The sequence below is a fragment of the Emydura macquarii genome, unplaced genomic scaffold, assembly GCF_026122565.2.
Source record: "Emydura macquarii macquarii isolate MOO-44397 ecotype Brisbane River unplaced genomic scaffold, CSIRO-AGI_Emac_v2 contig_480, whole genome shotgun sequence".
Taxonomy (NCBI): domain Eukaryota; kingdom Metazoa; phylum Chordata; order Testudines; family Chelidae; genus Emydura; species Emydura macquarii.
Genome location: NW_027130617.1, coordinates 2,854,583 through 2,872,141, shown reverse-complemented (window position 1 = coordinate 2,872,141; position 17,559 = coordinate 2,854,583). Strand labels below are relative to the sequence as shown.

Sequence of the window (17,559 nt, the reverse complement as noted above, 5' to 3'; positions counted from 1 at the left end):
ATTGGTTTCCATTTCTGAGTATTGCACTATTTGCTTTCTAACAGTTTACTAGGCAAAGCTATTTTTTAAACGTTCTCTTCCATCCTACAATGATTAATGCAGAAATATCATGCAGGTTAATGCAGAAATATCATGCTTCAATACTTACTATTGGGATCCAAGTGATACATAAGATTCATGTATTGGCCCAGTGGTTGCCAACCTTTTTGGCTCAAGGATCACAAATATCATTTTTACAACCCTGAAGGGCCAGCAGTCTATCAACTATTAAAAAATGCATTGATGTATACACCATTAAAGACTACAAATCATTAGGTATTTAAAGTAAACATTTTGATGCTACTGTGCTCATTTTTACATTCACTATTTTACACCTACAAATTACTCACAGTATGTCACACACTCACAGACAAAGCTCTAGTGTAGATGAGTGGCTGTCACTACACATTAAAGCACATGGCGTGGCAGCTAAGTGACAGTGGTGGCCTGCTAAATGCAGGCCAAACAGGAAGGCACTGATTTTTAGAGTCCTACCCCTCTCCTCAAGCATGGTGGGTCCTGGCTGCTCCGCCCCTCTCTCCCTTCCCCTCCCCACCACTGCAGCCAGTACAGCCAGGAGGTTGCCTCCTTGCTGATTTCCTGTTCCCCTGCAGCGTGGAAACTTGGGGGGGGGGAGAAGAGAGAGAGAGAAGGGGAGCGCTGATCTCCCATTCCCTTGGGTGCAGCAAGGAGCCTGCACTGGGTCCTTAGGCAGCAGCTCCCTTCTGCAGCTAGCAGGAGGGGAGTGGCAGGCTTTGAAAGACACCGCGGGCCACTTCTGGCCTCTGGGCCACAGGTTGGGAACCACTGTATTAGCCTGTCACCTCTTGACACCTGGTTTTAAACTCCACTGAGATCATATGTGAAAATGTTTGCAATAACTCTACGTATTTTATAGTGGAAAAATAGACCACACAGTTTGGCACTGTCTGCCTCAGGGAAGGTTCAGGACTAGAACAGCAGGAATGCATGTGGATGGAGTTACAGTTCTAATAGAGTGGGAGCTTTGCACTGTTCCTGCTTTGTATTAAGGCCGGTTATAGTTAACAATGCCTGTCCCATCTCTCAAATGGGATTTTTTTTAAAAACATGAAGTAATCAACTTTTATTTTTGTTTTGTTTTTTAGTTTAGGCAGTTTAGTTTAGGAGCTTTGTGAAATCCCAAGTACCCTATACTGAACATATGAGGGTTTATTATTTGGTAAGTGCTGATTTGTGCTAATTGCAGAGACGTCTGTATTTAAATAGACCCTGGCTATACAAAGAGTTACAACTCTCTGGCTTTCCTCTTCTCATGTCCTGCACCAGCTCATATTACTGACTTTTTGCAAGTACATTGAAGAAACCTAATTGCACCCTTTGTTTGGCATCTTGTTTTTTTTCTGCGTGACTTGAGTAAAACATTTGATTTGCATGAGTCCTCATGCAAGCTACTAGTTAAAACAAGTAGCAGGAGGAGATGACTGATTTACAGATATACCTTATTATGCACTGAAGTGCCTACGGGTCTATTTAAATGCAGATGTCTGTGCAATTGGCACAAGTCAGCACTTACCAAATAATAAACCCTCATATGTTCGTATAGGATACTTGGGATTTCACAAAATGCCAGTTTGCCTAAACTAAAAAACAAAACAAAAATAAAAGTTGATTACTTCATGTTTTTAAAAAAAATCTAAGTGCTCATTTGAGAGATGGGACAGGCATTGTTAACTGTAACCAGTCTTAGTACAAAGCAGGAACAGTGAGTGCAAATCTCCCACCCTATTAGAATTGCAACTCCATTCACATGCATTCCTGTTTGATTTGAAAACAACTGAGACTCTTGATTGTTTGGGCCATTGTGTTTTTAAACCCTACAAGGACTGGTAAGGGAAGAACACAATCTAAATTAGGTTCCAGCCACTGGGGAGAAGAAACACTATTTTCAGTTGATAACAAGGCAGGATGGACTTATGAAGAGAGAAAAGGAGCCTAAAATGAAAGAATGAAGGAAAATATTAGGGCTCCCTCTTGGAATGTTTCATGTCCTGAATCATGGCAGGAATTAGGATTAGAACTATCCAGTGTCCTATCTACAATCAGTGTGGTGATGAAGAACATACGCTTGGGTAGTGAGCTCATTCTTTTATTTAAACTCTCCTTACAGCCTTTTCCTTTCAAGTCAACATGGGAAACCAAACTTCCTATAAAATGCTATAGGGAAACCAACATCCTTGGTAGTTTCACTCCGGTGGCCACTCTGCTAGGGTTTACAAAGACCAAGAAAAACAACATTTTCAGTCAAACCAACAGACAGCCGTGTTTTCCAGGGACACACAGTTTCCCTATTTATTTTTTAAAACTGAGACTCTATTGTTTATTCACACTGATACAGAGAAGAGAGGAGCCATAAGCTTCGGGTGAGGGGAAAGCTGGGGGGAAGTTACAGTGGTTGGTCACAAAACGTTTCCGTGGCTTAACTGGAAAAAAATTGTGGCAAATTATCCATGTGACAATAAAATCACACACACTAAATGCTTCATCTTACCACATTGTCAGTAGATCTTCACATTATCTTATTAGCATGCAACATAAATCCATCTTTTCTTAAAAGCCTGATCCTCATTTACACTAAAGTTCCCTTTACATCACTCTGGCAGCATAAAGGACCTTAAAGACATATTACATTACATTTAAAGCCCCTTTATACTGCCAGAACCATGTAAAGGGGCCTTGGCACAAACGAGAATAAGGCTCCAATTTTACATTCTACATAAAATCAAGGTACAGAAACTCCATCAGGAGAAATAATTTTTCTTACAGAAATCTCAGTTATCAAATTGGAGGAAGGGGCATGGGAAGAGGAGGAATAAAATATAATTAGGATAAATATTAACTCGTCTAGCTACATATGTTCATCACTGGTAGTTTTACTCACTTCTGGCAACCTTATATAAGCAATCTGTTTATAGCTTCTTCTGCCATGTCATGTGTAATGATCAACAGACTTTTAAGTAAACAAACCATGCTATAGTTTTGGTATTTAAGAATGTTCATGTTTAACAGAGAGTTTAGAAAAAGAGATTAAAAATGTAAAACAAACAAACAGCACATGGCAGAAGGTAAGGTAAGCAAACTGCTGGTGGGGATTCTATTAAAGTGAGTGTATGTAACAGACATTTTACAGTGAGTTTACAGCACTGGCAGCTGAAGCTCTACTTAACTATAAAACAAGCATATGCTAACGACCCCTTCCACTCCCCTCAGAGTTCTGTCAATGTTTTTTTAACCTTATAATGTGCCCTCAACAAAAACCAAGAAGTTCTATACTCATTCAGACCCAACCTTGAACCTCTCAAAAATGGGGCAAACTAGCGTAAACCTGCCAACAAGGGCTGAGCTGAATGGAATTCACCATCTCATTACACACAGGCCACTGAACAGTTATCATGGCCCATAATGACCTGTGCCAGATCTTAACAATTAATGGGGCCATTCAGGTGAAAGATTTCATATCCATTTACCAGTCACCTCAAGCATCCAGGACCCCTAATATTAATTAGCCAAGGCTCTAGGTTTTCTAAGATATAAGTGACTGAACTGCACATCCTTCAGGAAATTCTTCACAGGCCAAGGGAGTAAAAAAAATATGTGTTACCTCCCCAGTGTAGAAGGCCTATATTTTCAGAACAAGATTTCCTTTTAGCCTTTTCCTTCAGCCACTAGATTATACAACATTAACATTACTGAAGATGTCAGACCTGTATATAACACTTCTGTTCAGGTGGCCAGTGTAAAACAAAACCAGTAAAGAGAAATTGTCAGTGGAGTTCTATTAATTTCTCCAATAGGTTTTAAGACAATTTAAACAGGTCTCAACCTATAAGCTCCCAAATAGCAACTAGATAGTGGAAACTAGCTAAAAATGTGCACTATCCTAGGAGCGGGCTGAGAATACACAGTCTTAATTATGTAATAGTATTTACTGGCAGTCAGCATTCTTCTGCCATTATATTTTTTATAACAGTAATAGTTTTCTTTTGATTTGCATTGCCAACTTGAGCCATGGCAGGACAACATGCAAGTACAGACAATCACAAACATGAATAGGTAACACCATTATCATTATACACAATTATATGACGCTCATAACCGTAACGCCAGCTTACAGAACTAACTTACATTCACTGATCTAAAATGGATGCTGGAAACACAATGTAGTGTCCTGGGTTTAAAACATAGTCTGTGTTTTGTCAAGGGAAGTAGGACTTTTACTTCTTTCTGTACCATAATAGAAAGACATCAGCGATATGCAGCAAGATATCTCACTGTAACTTGCAATATACTGAGAGCTTTGTCATGACATATCACATGTACCCACTAATTTCCCCCGGACATTAGTTGTTCATTTTGCTCTCCTGTCAGGATTAAACAAATTCCATGGTCGTTGAAAGACACTAAGACAAGACTATGGTTATGTGAAAACTCAGCATTCCACCGCAAATTTTGCAACATATCATAGGCTAAGAATTGCAGAATTTATTAGTCCATAGTAGTATATTATTATTGCAGAATTTGCAGAAATTTACTGAGGATAGTTTTATTTCTGTTGCCAAATTTGGCCTAGAAGAGTTGGAGAACTGTGATCACAGATATTACGAAGTTATATTAATAACATTGAAGAAAACCTACATTTTTCCAGTATCCTAAACAGTGAAAAAGCTCAATGAAAATTAGATTAATCCACTACAATTTAATGAAGCTATATCTGATTGTTAGTGCATGCACATGGAGTCACTTCTACTGCTAGAGTTTGAATAACTCTAAATAAATATAAAGTTAACTGCAGAAAAAAACATTATCTATTGCACTGGCAAAGCCATATGCAGTAAATGAGCAATTTTTAAGTCATCCACAAAATAAATATCACATAAAAATTGAAAATGAATCCTTACCTCATGTTTCAGGATCCCATGTTCTGAAACAAAAGTAAAAATTGGCATTATCAGTGCCTGTCAATTTTTTCTTTTATATAGTAATCTCTGTCACTCCTGTGCTGCATGAGAACATACTACTGCTTTGTTTTACTAACTGATACCTGTAATATGTTCCGACAGCCCTAGAGCCGAGCTAGTTATTGTTTTGCAAACTGTGTTCTCTGAGCTTATTGGCTCATGTCAGGTAACACTGAACCAACACTATAAATGGCTTGTTTCTGAGTTATGCTGAACTTTCCAACAGTTGTATGCCAAACAATCAAATCATTTAAATCTTTAGAAATGGTTATACTGAGTTTCAAAAACACTATGTAACCACATACACTTTGGGAAATTCTAAAGTTAAGATTCCTTTTGCAACTATAATTTAAACCTCCTCTAATCCCTTTGTGCCTACATAATATTCTGCACTGCTGTATAATAACGTCAGAGTTTTGCCTAATGGTTGTGGTGGGAACTTTAGCTTTGAAGTTTCTTGAGATTCATGTACTTAAATTCTCAAGTAGCACTGCACTAACATACTGTAGGAGGCTTTTTGCAATGAATTTCCTTGTTTTCTTTCATTGAAAAAAGAAAAGCAGCATGAAAAAAGGATAAATAAAGATGCTCTTGTGGGTTATCAGAATGGCTGCATCAATGTGTTAAAGCTGTATGCATATAGAAGACCATGCACTTCTATGAACCCAACAAGGGTTTGTGTGTTTTGGGGGCTTTGTTTGTTTGTAATGTGTGATCCGATCAGCATACTTTCTAATAAATGTATCACGACACCCTAGATTTTCTTTTAGTGACTTATCACGTAGCTGTGTTTATTTCTAAGGGCCATTCTCTAGGCCCACTCATGATGTTTGATAAGGAAAATTATGTATGACACATGCTCAGTGTGTAGTTTAGAACCACAGACGATTTCCAAACCTTTTCAAAATGTGACTGAGAGCATCAGGGTCCAGATACCAGAGGGAGAACAAAAGGTTTGAACCTCAAAGTAAAAGCAATTGAATTAATTGATTGTATACAATATTATTGTACTATAAAAGTATACTGAAGAAGATCTAATAAAAACTGGAAGTATGCTGGTCATGGATATTATTGCTTGATGTATGTATGGGTTGTGTATAAAGAGTTACATATGTGTGCTGGCGATACGTTCTTAAAATGTGTTTTAGAAACAGTGCATAAATCAAGCCTGCCATAGACTTAAGTATGTGGATTTACCAGTCTGATTCACTTGATTACAGGCAGAGGATTATGAAAGTACATTTACATATAGGGTAAACAAAGCAATCAAGCTAACTATTAACAGAAGGGGAACAGAGTCAGCACCCCCATGAAGTCTTCCTGGCTTTTGAAGCAAAGACAATAGACTTTAGGAAATAGAAGGAGAGCAAATAAGACATTCTAGTTGTCCATCACTTAGGGAGCAAAGGGGACAGAACCACCTGATTCTGTGAATGGTCGATCCTCCTGCCTGAAGGGCTGCAGTTGCTGATAGCTCAATGTAAATAAGAAAGATGCTTTGGCAAAAATTGTAGCTTGCTAAAATTAAGTTTTAGTCACTAAAAAGCATGTTATTTTTGTTTTGTTTGTAACCGGTCCTGTCATTTTGCCTCTTGCTTAGTATCACTTAAATCTATATTATTTATTAATAAATTTATGATTAGTTTTACTGTAAGCCATCTCAGTGTTATAGTGAAATAAAGAGTGAATGCTCAGTTACACCACCAGACTTATGTTTGCATTTTTTTGTCACACTCAGGGAATTTTTTTTTTAAAAAACGTAAAGATTTTTTTCAACCTCCCCAAAAATATTAATTTGCTTTTGTGCACTACAAAATCGGGGTTGTGCGGGAGATGCAAAGGAATACTGTTGAGGAGATTATTAAGGCTGAGATTTTCAAAGGAACCTAAGAGAGTTAAGTGTTCAAATCCCATGGAAATTCAATAGGATTTAGGCACTTAACTTTCTTGGACTCCTTTGAAAATGCCAACCCAAGCACTAGGGTAAGAATGAAACTACCTTTTTGGCCTGCACTCCTGTATAGCATCATTACCCTGGCATTATAAATTACTTCAAAACTGAACTGAGTCATTTTCGGGTTAGTACCATGAAAATGTAATCATTATAAAAGTTCGTCCCCAATCTCCAATTTTGTTACTCTTATCTTCAGACCCCATATATCTCAAATATTAGAGTTACACTGAGTACCTTTTTCTCCTTTCCTCTCCGGGAAAATTTATGAGAGGAGATTTGGACTTTATGGATGAGACATGAAAGTCATGTGAACTGCTTTGCTTTTGAGCGAAGAAAGCATCTTGTCTTAATAGCTGCTGTAGCTTATTGCTACTTTATGAATAACAAACACTATTCCTGCAGTGAGTTTCTAAGTTCACTAGGATAAACTGAGCTTAGTCTCCTAATGTTGTGATTTGATGTAGAAAGAGAAGCTGATTGATTAACTTTTAATATTTGGGACTTAGAAAGATGCTAAAAATCAATAGCCTAGAAAGGTCATAAACATCCCTCATAGTCCTGCTACGTATGATTTTTACTGAGAGAAGTATTTATAGTAATAGTGTTCAATGTAAATACTATAATACCCCATTACCCCAAGCCAGCAAAGATTCTGTTATTAAAGACTGAGGGCCAAATTCAAACTCAGCATAACTAAATGCAACTCCCGTTTAACATCTAGCGTGTGCCACATTCTCTCCTCCTCTGAACCATGTGGTTTGGGAAAAAACACAGGGAGAAAAATGTCTTGATTATAATGAAATTGGTAAACCACCTTAGGCAGGAAGGCTGGGTGGAGCCGCAACTGAACTTTGTCTTTACAGAACACAGTATAAGGAGGCTTTGAAGTCAGCGCCCTAATGTCAGAGAACCTTCTTGCTGAGGTAATGGCCATCAAGAAGGCCATCTTCCATGACAGCAGCAGTAAAGAGCATGTAGCTATGGGCTCAAAGGGGGGCCTCCGTGAGCTCCGAGAGGACCAGGTTGAGATCCCAGGGAGGTGCCAGGTCACGGACCTGCGGATAGAGCCTCTCCACCCCTTTTAGGAACCTAATTGTCATAGGGTCAGGGAAAACTGATCCCCCCTCCAAAAGCTGGTAGAACGCCAATATAGCTGCTAGGTGGACCTTCTGGGAGGCCATGGTTAGCCCCTGGAGTTTTAATTGCAACAAGTACCCAGGATCGCCTGTATTGGTGACCACCCAGGTGAAATCCCCTGGGACTCTTCCCAACAGGTAAATCGCTTCCATTTAGCCTGATACACAACCTTCGTGTAAGGTTTCCTGCTACCCAGCAGGATTTGCTGGACTTGCGCCAAACAGGCTCACTCGTCTGCACTCAGCCACGGAGCCTCCACACCGTGAGGTGTAGGGAGTCCAGGTCCGGGTGTAGCAAGTGACCGTGATCTTGGGACAGGAGATCATGCCATCTCAGAAGCTCCAGCAGGGGGCGACTGATAGGTCCAGCAGCATGCTGAACCAGTGCTGGTTCGGCCAGGCCAATGTAATTAAGATAACATCCACCTTGTCCCTCTTGATTTTCAGCAGGATTTTGTGAAGGAGAGGTATGGGTGGAAACGCATACATGAAGCTCCCCGACCACTGCAGAAGGAAGGTGTCAGAGAGCGACCCAGTCTCCAGACCACGGAGGGAGCAGAACTGCGGGCATTTCTTGTTCCATGCTGATGCAAACAGATCCATCTGAGGAGAGCCCCACCATTGCAAAATCATAGAGACCACACCTGGATGCAGCAACCAGTCGTTCCTCACTCCCGGGAGGTGAGAGGCTATTATGTGAAAATTGTGCCTCACTGCCAGATCCCACAGACAAATGGTAGAGCGATGAGGAACAGGCTCCCTCCTGCCTGTTGATGTAATATATGTGAGCTGTAATGTCTGTCAGTACCTGCACCACCTTCCCCGCAATAAAGTGGAGGAACACTCCACATGCTAGTTGAATAGCCTGTAACTTTCTCATGTTGATGTGCATGCACATCTCCTCCCTCAACCAGACCCCTTGTGTGCCGAGGTTGGCGCTGATATGGGCCCCCTACCCTAAGTCTGAGGCATCCAATACCAGGGTGACCAAGGGGACTAGCTCTTCGAACGGCACACCCCTCAACACTGCCAGGGGGCTCCGCCACCAGTTTAATGTGGCCAGGACCTGGGAGGGAACTGTGGCCACCCGGTCCAGGGAATGTCTGCTCGGGGCATAAACTGAGGCCAGCCATGACTGAAGTGGTCTGAGTCTTAGGCAAGCCAGCCTCACCACGTAAGTGTGGCCTAACAGCTGCAGACAGTGCCTGGCTGCTGTCGTTGGGCAGAGGTGCAGGCGAGCAATGATGGTAGACATCGCCTCAAAGCGTGGATGGTTAGGAAAACTCTGGCTTGGGAAGCGTCCAGGACCGCCCCGATGAAATCCATCCACTGCACCAGGGTTAATGTGGACTTCAGTTCGTTTATTAGCAGGCCCAGTCGGTAGCAGGTGGCACATGTCAGATCTACACTGTTCTGGACCTGGGCCCTGAACCTGCCCCTGATTAACCAGTCGTCCAGGTAGGGGAAAATTTGGACCCCTTGCACCTCAGGTGCGCTGCCACCACCGCCATATATTTTGTAAACACCCTCGAGGCCGAGGAAAGGCCAAAGGGCAACGCTGCAAAGTGGTAGTGGGAGTCAGCTACCACGAAACTGAGGAAACGCCTGTGGCTGGGGAAAATAAAAATGTGGAAGTATGTGTCCTTTAGGTCGAGGGCAGCATATCAGTCTCCTGGATCCGGGGAGGGGATGATGGAGGCAAGGAAGACCATGCAAAATTTCAGCCTCTTGAGATATTTGCTGAGATGACACAGGTCTAGTATAGGTCTTAGACCCCCTTTCACTTTAGGGATGAGGAAGTACCTCGAGTAAAACCCTTTTCCCCTCATGTCCGGTGGAACCCCTTCTACAGCCCCCAGGCTGAGAAGGGTCTCTACCTCTTGCATGAGGAGTTGCTAGTGAGAGGGGTTCCTGAAGAGGGATGGGGAGGGAGGGTTGTTGTGATGTGTAGAAGCAAACTGGAGGGCATAGCCTCCCGAAACTATGCCAAGGACCCCGTGATCTGAAGTGACCTTGGCCCAGTTGGACAAAAAGGGAGCTAGGCGGTTCAAGAAGGGATGGGAGGGATCCAGGGAACAGTCTGGAATGCCGCCCTTGAGCGCACCTTCAAAATGGCCTCCTTTGATTACCGGATCGCCTAAATGACGCTTGCTGGGGGGCTGAGGACGACCCTGGCACTGGTTGATGTCTCCTAGACCCCCTATTTCTATCTCTCTTCTGTAGGGTGTGAACCACTGTGGCTGGTACTTCTGCTGTTGCTGGCCCTGAGGATGGAACTGGCGTCTAGAGGTCTGGGGCTTATAAAGACCCAAGGAGCAGAGCGTGGCCCTCAAGTCTCTCAGACCATGCAACTTCACATCCGTCTAGTCCGAAAACAAGGCCGACCCATTGAATGGGAGATCCGGGATGGACTATTGGACCTCCTGGGACAGCCCCGAGGATTGCAGCCATGAGCACCCGTGCATGCAGATGGCGGAGGCCATGGCTCTGCCCACCAAGTATGCTCTGTCCCGAAGTTGCCTGCAGCACTACTCTGGGCACTGTGATACCTGTGTTAAAGTCTAGTGCCTGGTCCTGGGGCAAAGCATCCGCAAAGTGCTTTGGCAAGTCCCAGAGATTGAAGTTGTACCTGCCCAGGAGAGCCTGCTGATTGGCAATTCGAAACTGCACGACTGCCGTCCAATAAACCTTTCTCCCCAGCAAGTCCAATTTCTTGTTATCTTTATTTATTGGCGAGGAAACAGGCTGTCCCTGCCTGTCCTGCTGGTTGGCCGCATTTACCACCAGGGTACTAGGAGAGGGTGGATGAAAAGGTACTCGAATCCTTTGGCCGGGACATAATATTTTTTCTCGGCCCCCTTAGCGGTTGGGGCCACTGATGAAGGGGTCTGCCACAGGGCCTTCACTATCTTCAATACCCCCTCATGCACAGGGAGGACAACCCGGGCTGGGAAGGCCGCTGCCAGGACATTAAAGAGACTGTCTGATGCCTCCTTCAGCTTTTCTGCCTCCAACCCCAAGTTGGAAGCCACTCTCTTGAGAAACTCTTGATGCGCCCTGAAATCATCCAGGGGCACCAAGTGTTCCTGAGTGACCACCTTGCCTGGGGGAGAGGAGAAGGACTGGAGGGACGCGGTGGGTGGTGGCATCCCTTCCCGCTGATGAGGGGCCCCAACAGAGGTCCCTTTCTATGGGTCCGAATTGTCATCAGAGGCCAAACGATGGCCCTTCTCTGGTGCAGACTGCACCCCAGACGACCTGAACAACTGCAGACCTGGCCCGATGGGAAACCCCCAGGGTCTCTGATACAGCCATTTGGGTGGCTACTGCCCCTGAGGCAATCCCAGGGCTGCCCGAGCTGAAGGGTGCTCCGGCATCTTTTGCTGGTGGCGATGACTTGCCCAGTGACCGTCCTCTCAAAAGGACACTGACTCAATGTCAGACGACCATAGTGGGGCTGCCTTGGAGGCTCCCGCTGTACGGTGCTGAGTAGTAGGGGAGCGAGGACCCAATTTGTGGGTGGTTCGGAGCTCTGGAGAACGGCTTCTCGGTGGCGGCGATCATGATGACGACGAGACCTGGTGCTGGTGCCGCGACTGATGCCGACACGGGGAAGCAAGCTCTGACTCCAAACTGACACACCCGGAACAGTGCCTGGGGACCGATGACTTAAGGAGCCACTTCCCTCTTGGTACCAAGTCAGCCTCCAGCGACCGGGTTCTGTGCTGCACCGGGCGAACTCCTCGGTGCTGGGAAGCAGTGCCGACTTCCCCCTGGGGAGCGGCCTCCTGCAAGCGACCCAGACGGGCGCTGCTTCCTGGAGCGAACTTCGCCCAGTGGCGGGGATCATGACCAGTGTTGGGAGGGCAACCTTGCGCCGTGCCCCGCCGATGCGGTGACCATGACCTGGAATGACTACTGGGGGAGTGATGCCATGTCAACCCCTCCACCTAGAGCGACCAGGTTGTTCGAGATCTTCCTTCCTGCTCTGGGGATCTCCTGAGCCAACCAGGGGTCCAAATGCAGGCTTACCCTGTGACACCGGCCCCTTCTCTCTGGGCGGAGGCTGTGGTAGCATGGGCAAGGCCAACAAGGACCGTGCCGCCTGAAACGCCTCTGGTGTCGACAGCACCGGCAGGTGCAGAGACGCCCTCCCACTCTCAGGAGTCGGGGGTGGCTCTCTGGTTTGAGACCTAGACTCCACCGGCGGCGAGCAAATCTCCACTGTCTGGCTTCGGTGAGGCCCTATGTTCGACCCTGCTTTCTTGGACGGTGCAGGGGAGTGACCCCACTGTGCGCTGCTTTTGCTGCTTCTTCCTTGATGGAGAGGAAGAAGTCCGGTGCCGAGAGGCAGGGCCAGTGCCGATGGCGCGCTCTGAACCGATGCCACGCTCAGTATCGAAGTAGAATGGGTTGGTTCGGAGGCCGGTCTGAGTGCTGCCTCCATTAGTAAGGCTTTCAAGCGGATCTTCTTGACTTTTTGGGTCTGAGGTCTCAAAGCCTTACAGATCTTGCATTTGTCCTTATGATGAGCTTCCCCCAGGCACTTTAGGCAACTATCATGGGGGTCACTCAGTGGAAAGGCCTTCCCACAGGAGGCACTAGATTTGAAACCCAGAGACCAGACCTCGCTCCCATCAAAGAACCAGCTGGGACTATGCTAAGTGACTAACTACCACTATTAACAACACTTAAGGTCTAATCTACCTAACTAAGACAAACAACAAACTATTAAGGAGAACAAAAGGAATTGAGCACTTGCAATGCAAGCGGAAGCAGTTCCAACAACCGTCACAGGCGGAAAGAAGGAACTTGAGGGGGCATAGAGCCGGCAGCACCTCATACGCTGTGGCATGTACGCAGGGCTCCAGAGGGTCCTGAAGCCGGCCCTACAGGTACTGCTAAAGGGAAAAAAGTTCTGGTAACCGTGCATGAAGCACTCTAGTTTAGGTGGCCTTTGAAGAGTTTCTCATGTAAGGACTGTACGACTTGTTTTCATAGGTATTTTGATTTTATTCTTCCTAACAAATTGGATTCTGTGACTTGTTATTCAACTTCTAAAACATCTTTGAAGACTCATCTTTTTAGCACTGCATTTTATAATCTCTGCATATGACTATTTTTGTAAAGCATCCAAAGGTGCTTGTGTGAAGGGCACACGCACACGCACATGCACAGTATAGGGACTAAGCATGGTATCTCATATCAATGTGTGGTTACTGTAGGCAAATGAATTTTTTTCTAGCAACAACTTTAAATGGTAGAAAGAAAGAAAGAAAGAAAGAGAAAAAGAAAGAAACTCTATTTTGCACCGCATAGCACTCAAACTCTCAGAGGCATTTCATACAATACACATTGTAAATTATATTTCATGAAGACATTAAGAGCCACAAGTACTCAGTCAGCATCTTTGAAAAATCAGTCCAGTTTTATGCAGACATCAAACTATATATTTGAGGAGGCTAACTTCAACTGTTCAGATTTGAAAACTTTTAGCCTTGGACAAAGACTAAAATTCTGACTTTTCTGTTAGTAGATAGTCTTGATGAACGCTGCATGATTTGAATGTAGGCAACACACTGCAGGGACTGAATGTCAGACTGGAAGCAGTTTCTATTCTATTTTGACACTGCTATAAAAATTAGAAATGGCTTGTTTATCCAGTAAACATTTTTCATTTAATATTAAACAGTTGATTTGTATGTTCTGATTCTTAAACCAGCAGCAAAGCAAGACAGACTAGTTCCTACACTGCTGCTATATAAAATAGGGCCACAGAATTTTTACAAAAGAAAATTTTAATTTAAATATGGACTGGTTACAAATACGAGAGTGTAGCCATTGAAGGCATGTCCACACTGCAAAAAAAGCCCCATTGCAGTGAGTCTCAGAGCCTGGGTCAACTGTCTTGGGCTCGTGAAACTTGTGCTGTGAGGCTAAAAATAGCAACGTAGACATTCCTGCTCAGGCTGAGAGCCCCCTCGGAACCTCGCTCCGGCTGGGTTTCAGAGCCCAGTCCCAAGCAGGAACATCTACTCCGGTATTTTTAGCCCTATAGTGTGAGCCCAAGTCAACTTGGGCTCTGAAACTTGCTGCTTTGGGGTTTTGGGGGGATTTTGTTGTTGTTTTGTTTTTGTTTTTTACAGTGTGGACATAGAACTAAGATCCCTCACTTTGGGTGACAGCAGACTACTTTTAATGGATCCGTTCAGCATAATTTTTAGGTTTTGTTTAGATTGAAGTCATGAGAACATTTGGCCACATTCTCCCAATTATGCATTACTACAAAAGCAACAGGAACAGCATCTAGCCCAGACAAGTGAGTGACTGAGCAGATAAACAAATTCGTTTAATTGGAGAAGATGGGGGATTAATATGAAAATTGAAAGGTGGGTAACGCAGTGGTTAAACAGGAGACTACAACAGGCCATACTGAAAGGTGAATTGTCAGGCTGCAGGAAGATTACTAGTTGAGTACCTCAGGGCTTGGGCTTGGGACCAATCTTCTTTAACATTTTCATTAATGACCTTGGCACAAAAAGTGTGTACACACTAATAAAATTTGCAGATGATACAAAGTTGGGAGGTATTGCCAATACGAAGGAGGACCAGAATATTATACAAGAAGATCTGGCTGACACTGAAAATGGACTAATAGAAACGGGAAATGAAAATTTTAATAGTGCAAAGTGCAAGGTCATGGGATTAACAACAAGAAGTTTTGCTATAAAATGAGGACATATCAGTTGGAAACGACAGAGGAGTAGAAAGACCTGGGTGTTTTGGTCGATCATAGGATGACTATGAGCTGCCAATGTGATGTGACCATGAAAAAGGCTAACGCAATCCTAGGATGCATCACGCGAGGTATTTCCAGTAGAGATAGGAAATTTTTATTACCATTATACGAGGCACTGGTGAGACCTTATTTGGAACAGTGCGTGCAATTCTGGTCTCCCATGTTTAAGAAAGATGAATTCAAACTGGAACAGGTGCAGAGAAGGGCTAGTTGAATGATTAGAGGAATGAAGAACCTACCCTAGGAGAGGAGACTTAAGGAGCTTGGCTTGTTTAGCCTATGCAAATGAAGCCTGATGGGAGATATGATTGCCCTCTGTAATACATCAGAAGGATAAAGATCAAGAAGTGAGAGGAGTTACTAAAGTTAATGGCCAATGTTGACACAAGAACACATGGATATAAACGGGCCATCAACAAGTTTAGGCTTGAAATTAGATGAAAGTTTCTAACAATCAGTAGAGTGAAGTTCTGGAGTAGCCTCCCAAGGGAAGTAGTTGGGGGAAAAAAACCTAACTGATTTCAAAGACTGAGCTTGATAATTTTATGGAGAGGATTGCATGATGGGATTGCCTACAAGGGCATGTGTCCCATCTGTGACTGCTAGCAAATATCTCCAATGGCCAGAAATGGGACACTAGATGGGGAGGACTCTGAGTTACTACAGTGAACTCTTTCCCGGGTGTTTGATTGGTGGGTTTCGCCAACATACTCATGGCCTAACTGACTACCATATTTGGGGTCAGAAAGTAATTCTCCCTCAGGTCAGATTGGAAGAGACCCTGAGAAGTTTTCATCTTCCTCTGCAGGATGGGGAATGGGTCACTTGCCAGTTGAAACTAGAGTAAATGGTGGATTCTCTGTAACTTGAAGTCCTTAAATCATGATTTGAGGAGTTCAGTAACTCAGCCAGAGATAACAAGTCTATTGCAGGAGTGCATGGGCGGGCAAAATTCTGTGGCCTGCAATGTGCAGGAGGTCAGATTAGATGATCACAATTGTCCCTCCTGGCCTGAAGGTCTATGAGTCTAAGAGGGAATAGCTTAATCTTCAGAGCAACTGGAGCTTACAGGCTAACTAAATGAAAGGTGGAAAATGGAGATACAACAGGGGAATACCTATCTTTCTATTAAATATTTTAATTTTAATTTTTAAAATGTAAAAAATGCACAATAGACTACTTTAAAAAGAGGAATGGGGCTATCTGTTCCTTTTTGGACTACAGTGAGGGCATAAGGACTCTAAGGTCTGACATGGTATGGCAAGGTTTAGGAGAATATCACTGGCAGTTCCCAGGACAAGACTTTGTCCTAAAGTACCCTGATCCCACAATGACTGTTATTCAAGCTCAATAAGGATGATTAGTTCAACAAAGGCTGAACATTATTATTTAAGTTAAACAAGAACAGCAACTCTCCAATGAGTATTCTGGGACTTGAACATTTGTTGATCAATGTCGCTGACATGGTGGCTTTGGAGGACAGCCAGCAAATCTGTACTACTGACCAAGCCAGGGAAAAGATAAATAGGGGAAGCTGTTGGTTTTATATCATGTCAAAAACATCTTGATTCTGAATAATCCGATATGAGATAAAAATTATGTGCTGCAACATATGAAAATTTACATAAGTAGCACATGTACTTTTGCACAAATACAAAAGTAGCTTCTTTCGTTTAATCACAGTTCATACACATCTGTAACATTTTTTTTTTTAAACAAGTCATCACATACTATCCATGCATATGAAAGATATATGTCCTTTCCATCTAAGGATGTTTGGTTCTTTCTTAGGCAGCACTATCTGAAGTAGAGGAAGTTAAATGAAAGAGGAATCTCACAGAGGCCAGCCTGATTTGTGTGTGTGTGGGGGGGGGGTGTTTATATGGGGTGGGGAGGAAAGAAAATCAGAATAGATTTTTGTTAAATAATATACATTAATTAATATACATTAATATACATTAACATTGTGTTTTTAATGTGGAGGAGGAATTCTTCTGACAGTATTTTTTTTTTACTAAAAGATAGAATGTCAGAAGCAGACTGTTTCATGACTATGTGAAATGGTCCAGTTGTTTGAGTAGCAAATTTGGGGTGCTCAGATTGTGCTACAACACATTGTAAAAATGCCAGTTAAAATTTTTCCTATTTATCTATGTCTGAATATGAGATGATTCTAATATCCATTCTCTGGAAAAAGCTACAAACAAGAGGTTGTCATGAATTTTACTTTATTTATTAAATATTTCAAATATTTTTAGCCTATGCTCAGAGATTTCTCTCACTGAAAGATTAAATTGCCTATGCAACCTGAAACAATGGTCCGAGGCACGCAATCCTATTTTAACAGGAAGGATATGGCAAAAGGCATGGTCTGGTTGAAGTATGATAATGTAATAAAGCACAGTAGATTGGTATTTCCCGATTTAGACGATTAAAATGGAGTCAAGCTCAGTTATTGGCATTCTAGGATAGTCCCGAGGAAAATACTGGGATCAAGAAATTGTCAGGCCCACGTAGCTGACTCCTATACATGTGCACAATGAAACGGGAAACATGAAGTAGCACAGCTTCTCCCTATCTCTTCTAAAAGTAAAGGGAGAACTCCCCCCTTGCTGCCTGGCCCCAATGAGTGCT

The 17,559-nt window shown here is 43.3% G+C and overlaps 1 protein-coding gene across 7 annotated transcripts in view; it reads right to left on the bottom strand.

The window, feature by feature from the left end:
- The window catches only part of VAV3 (vav guanine nucleotide exchange factor 3), a 224,929-nt gene that overhangs the window by 61,894 nt on the left and 145,476 nt on the right, over positions 1–17,559 (bottom strand). For 4 of the 7 annotated variants that reach the window (XM_067538336.1, XM_067538335.1, XM_067538340.1 and 1 more), the window contains exons 18-19: positions 4,977–4,999; positions 4,204–4,302 (exon numbers count right to left, since the gene is read on the bottom strand). The exons of 1 other annotated variant lie outside the window; for it this stretch is intronic. In XM_067538336.1, coding sequence (XP_067394437.1) covers positions 4,204–4,302; positions 4,977–4,999 — 122 coding nt within the window. The remainder of the gene's footprint in view (positions 1–4,203; positions 4,303–4,976; positions 5,000–17,559) is intronic. 2 more of the 7 variants (XM_067538338.1, XM_067538337.1) reach the window with 1 other exon arrangement.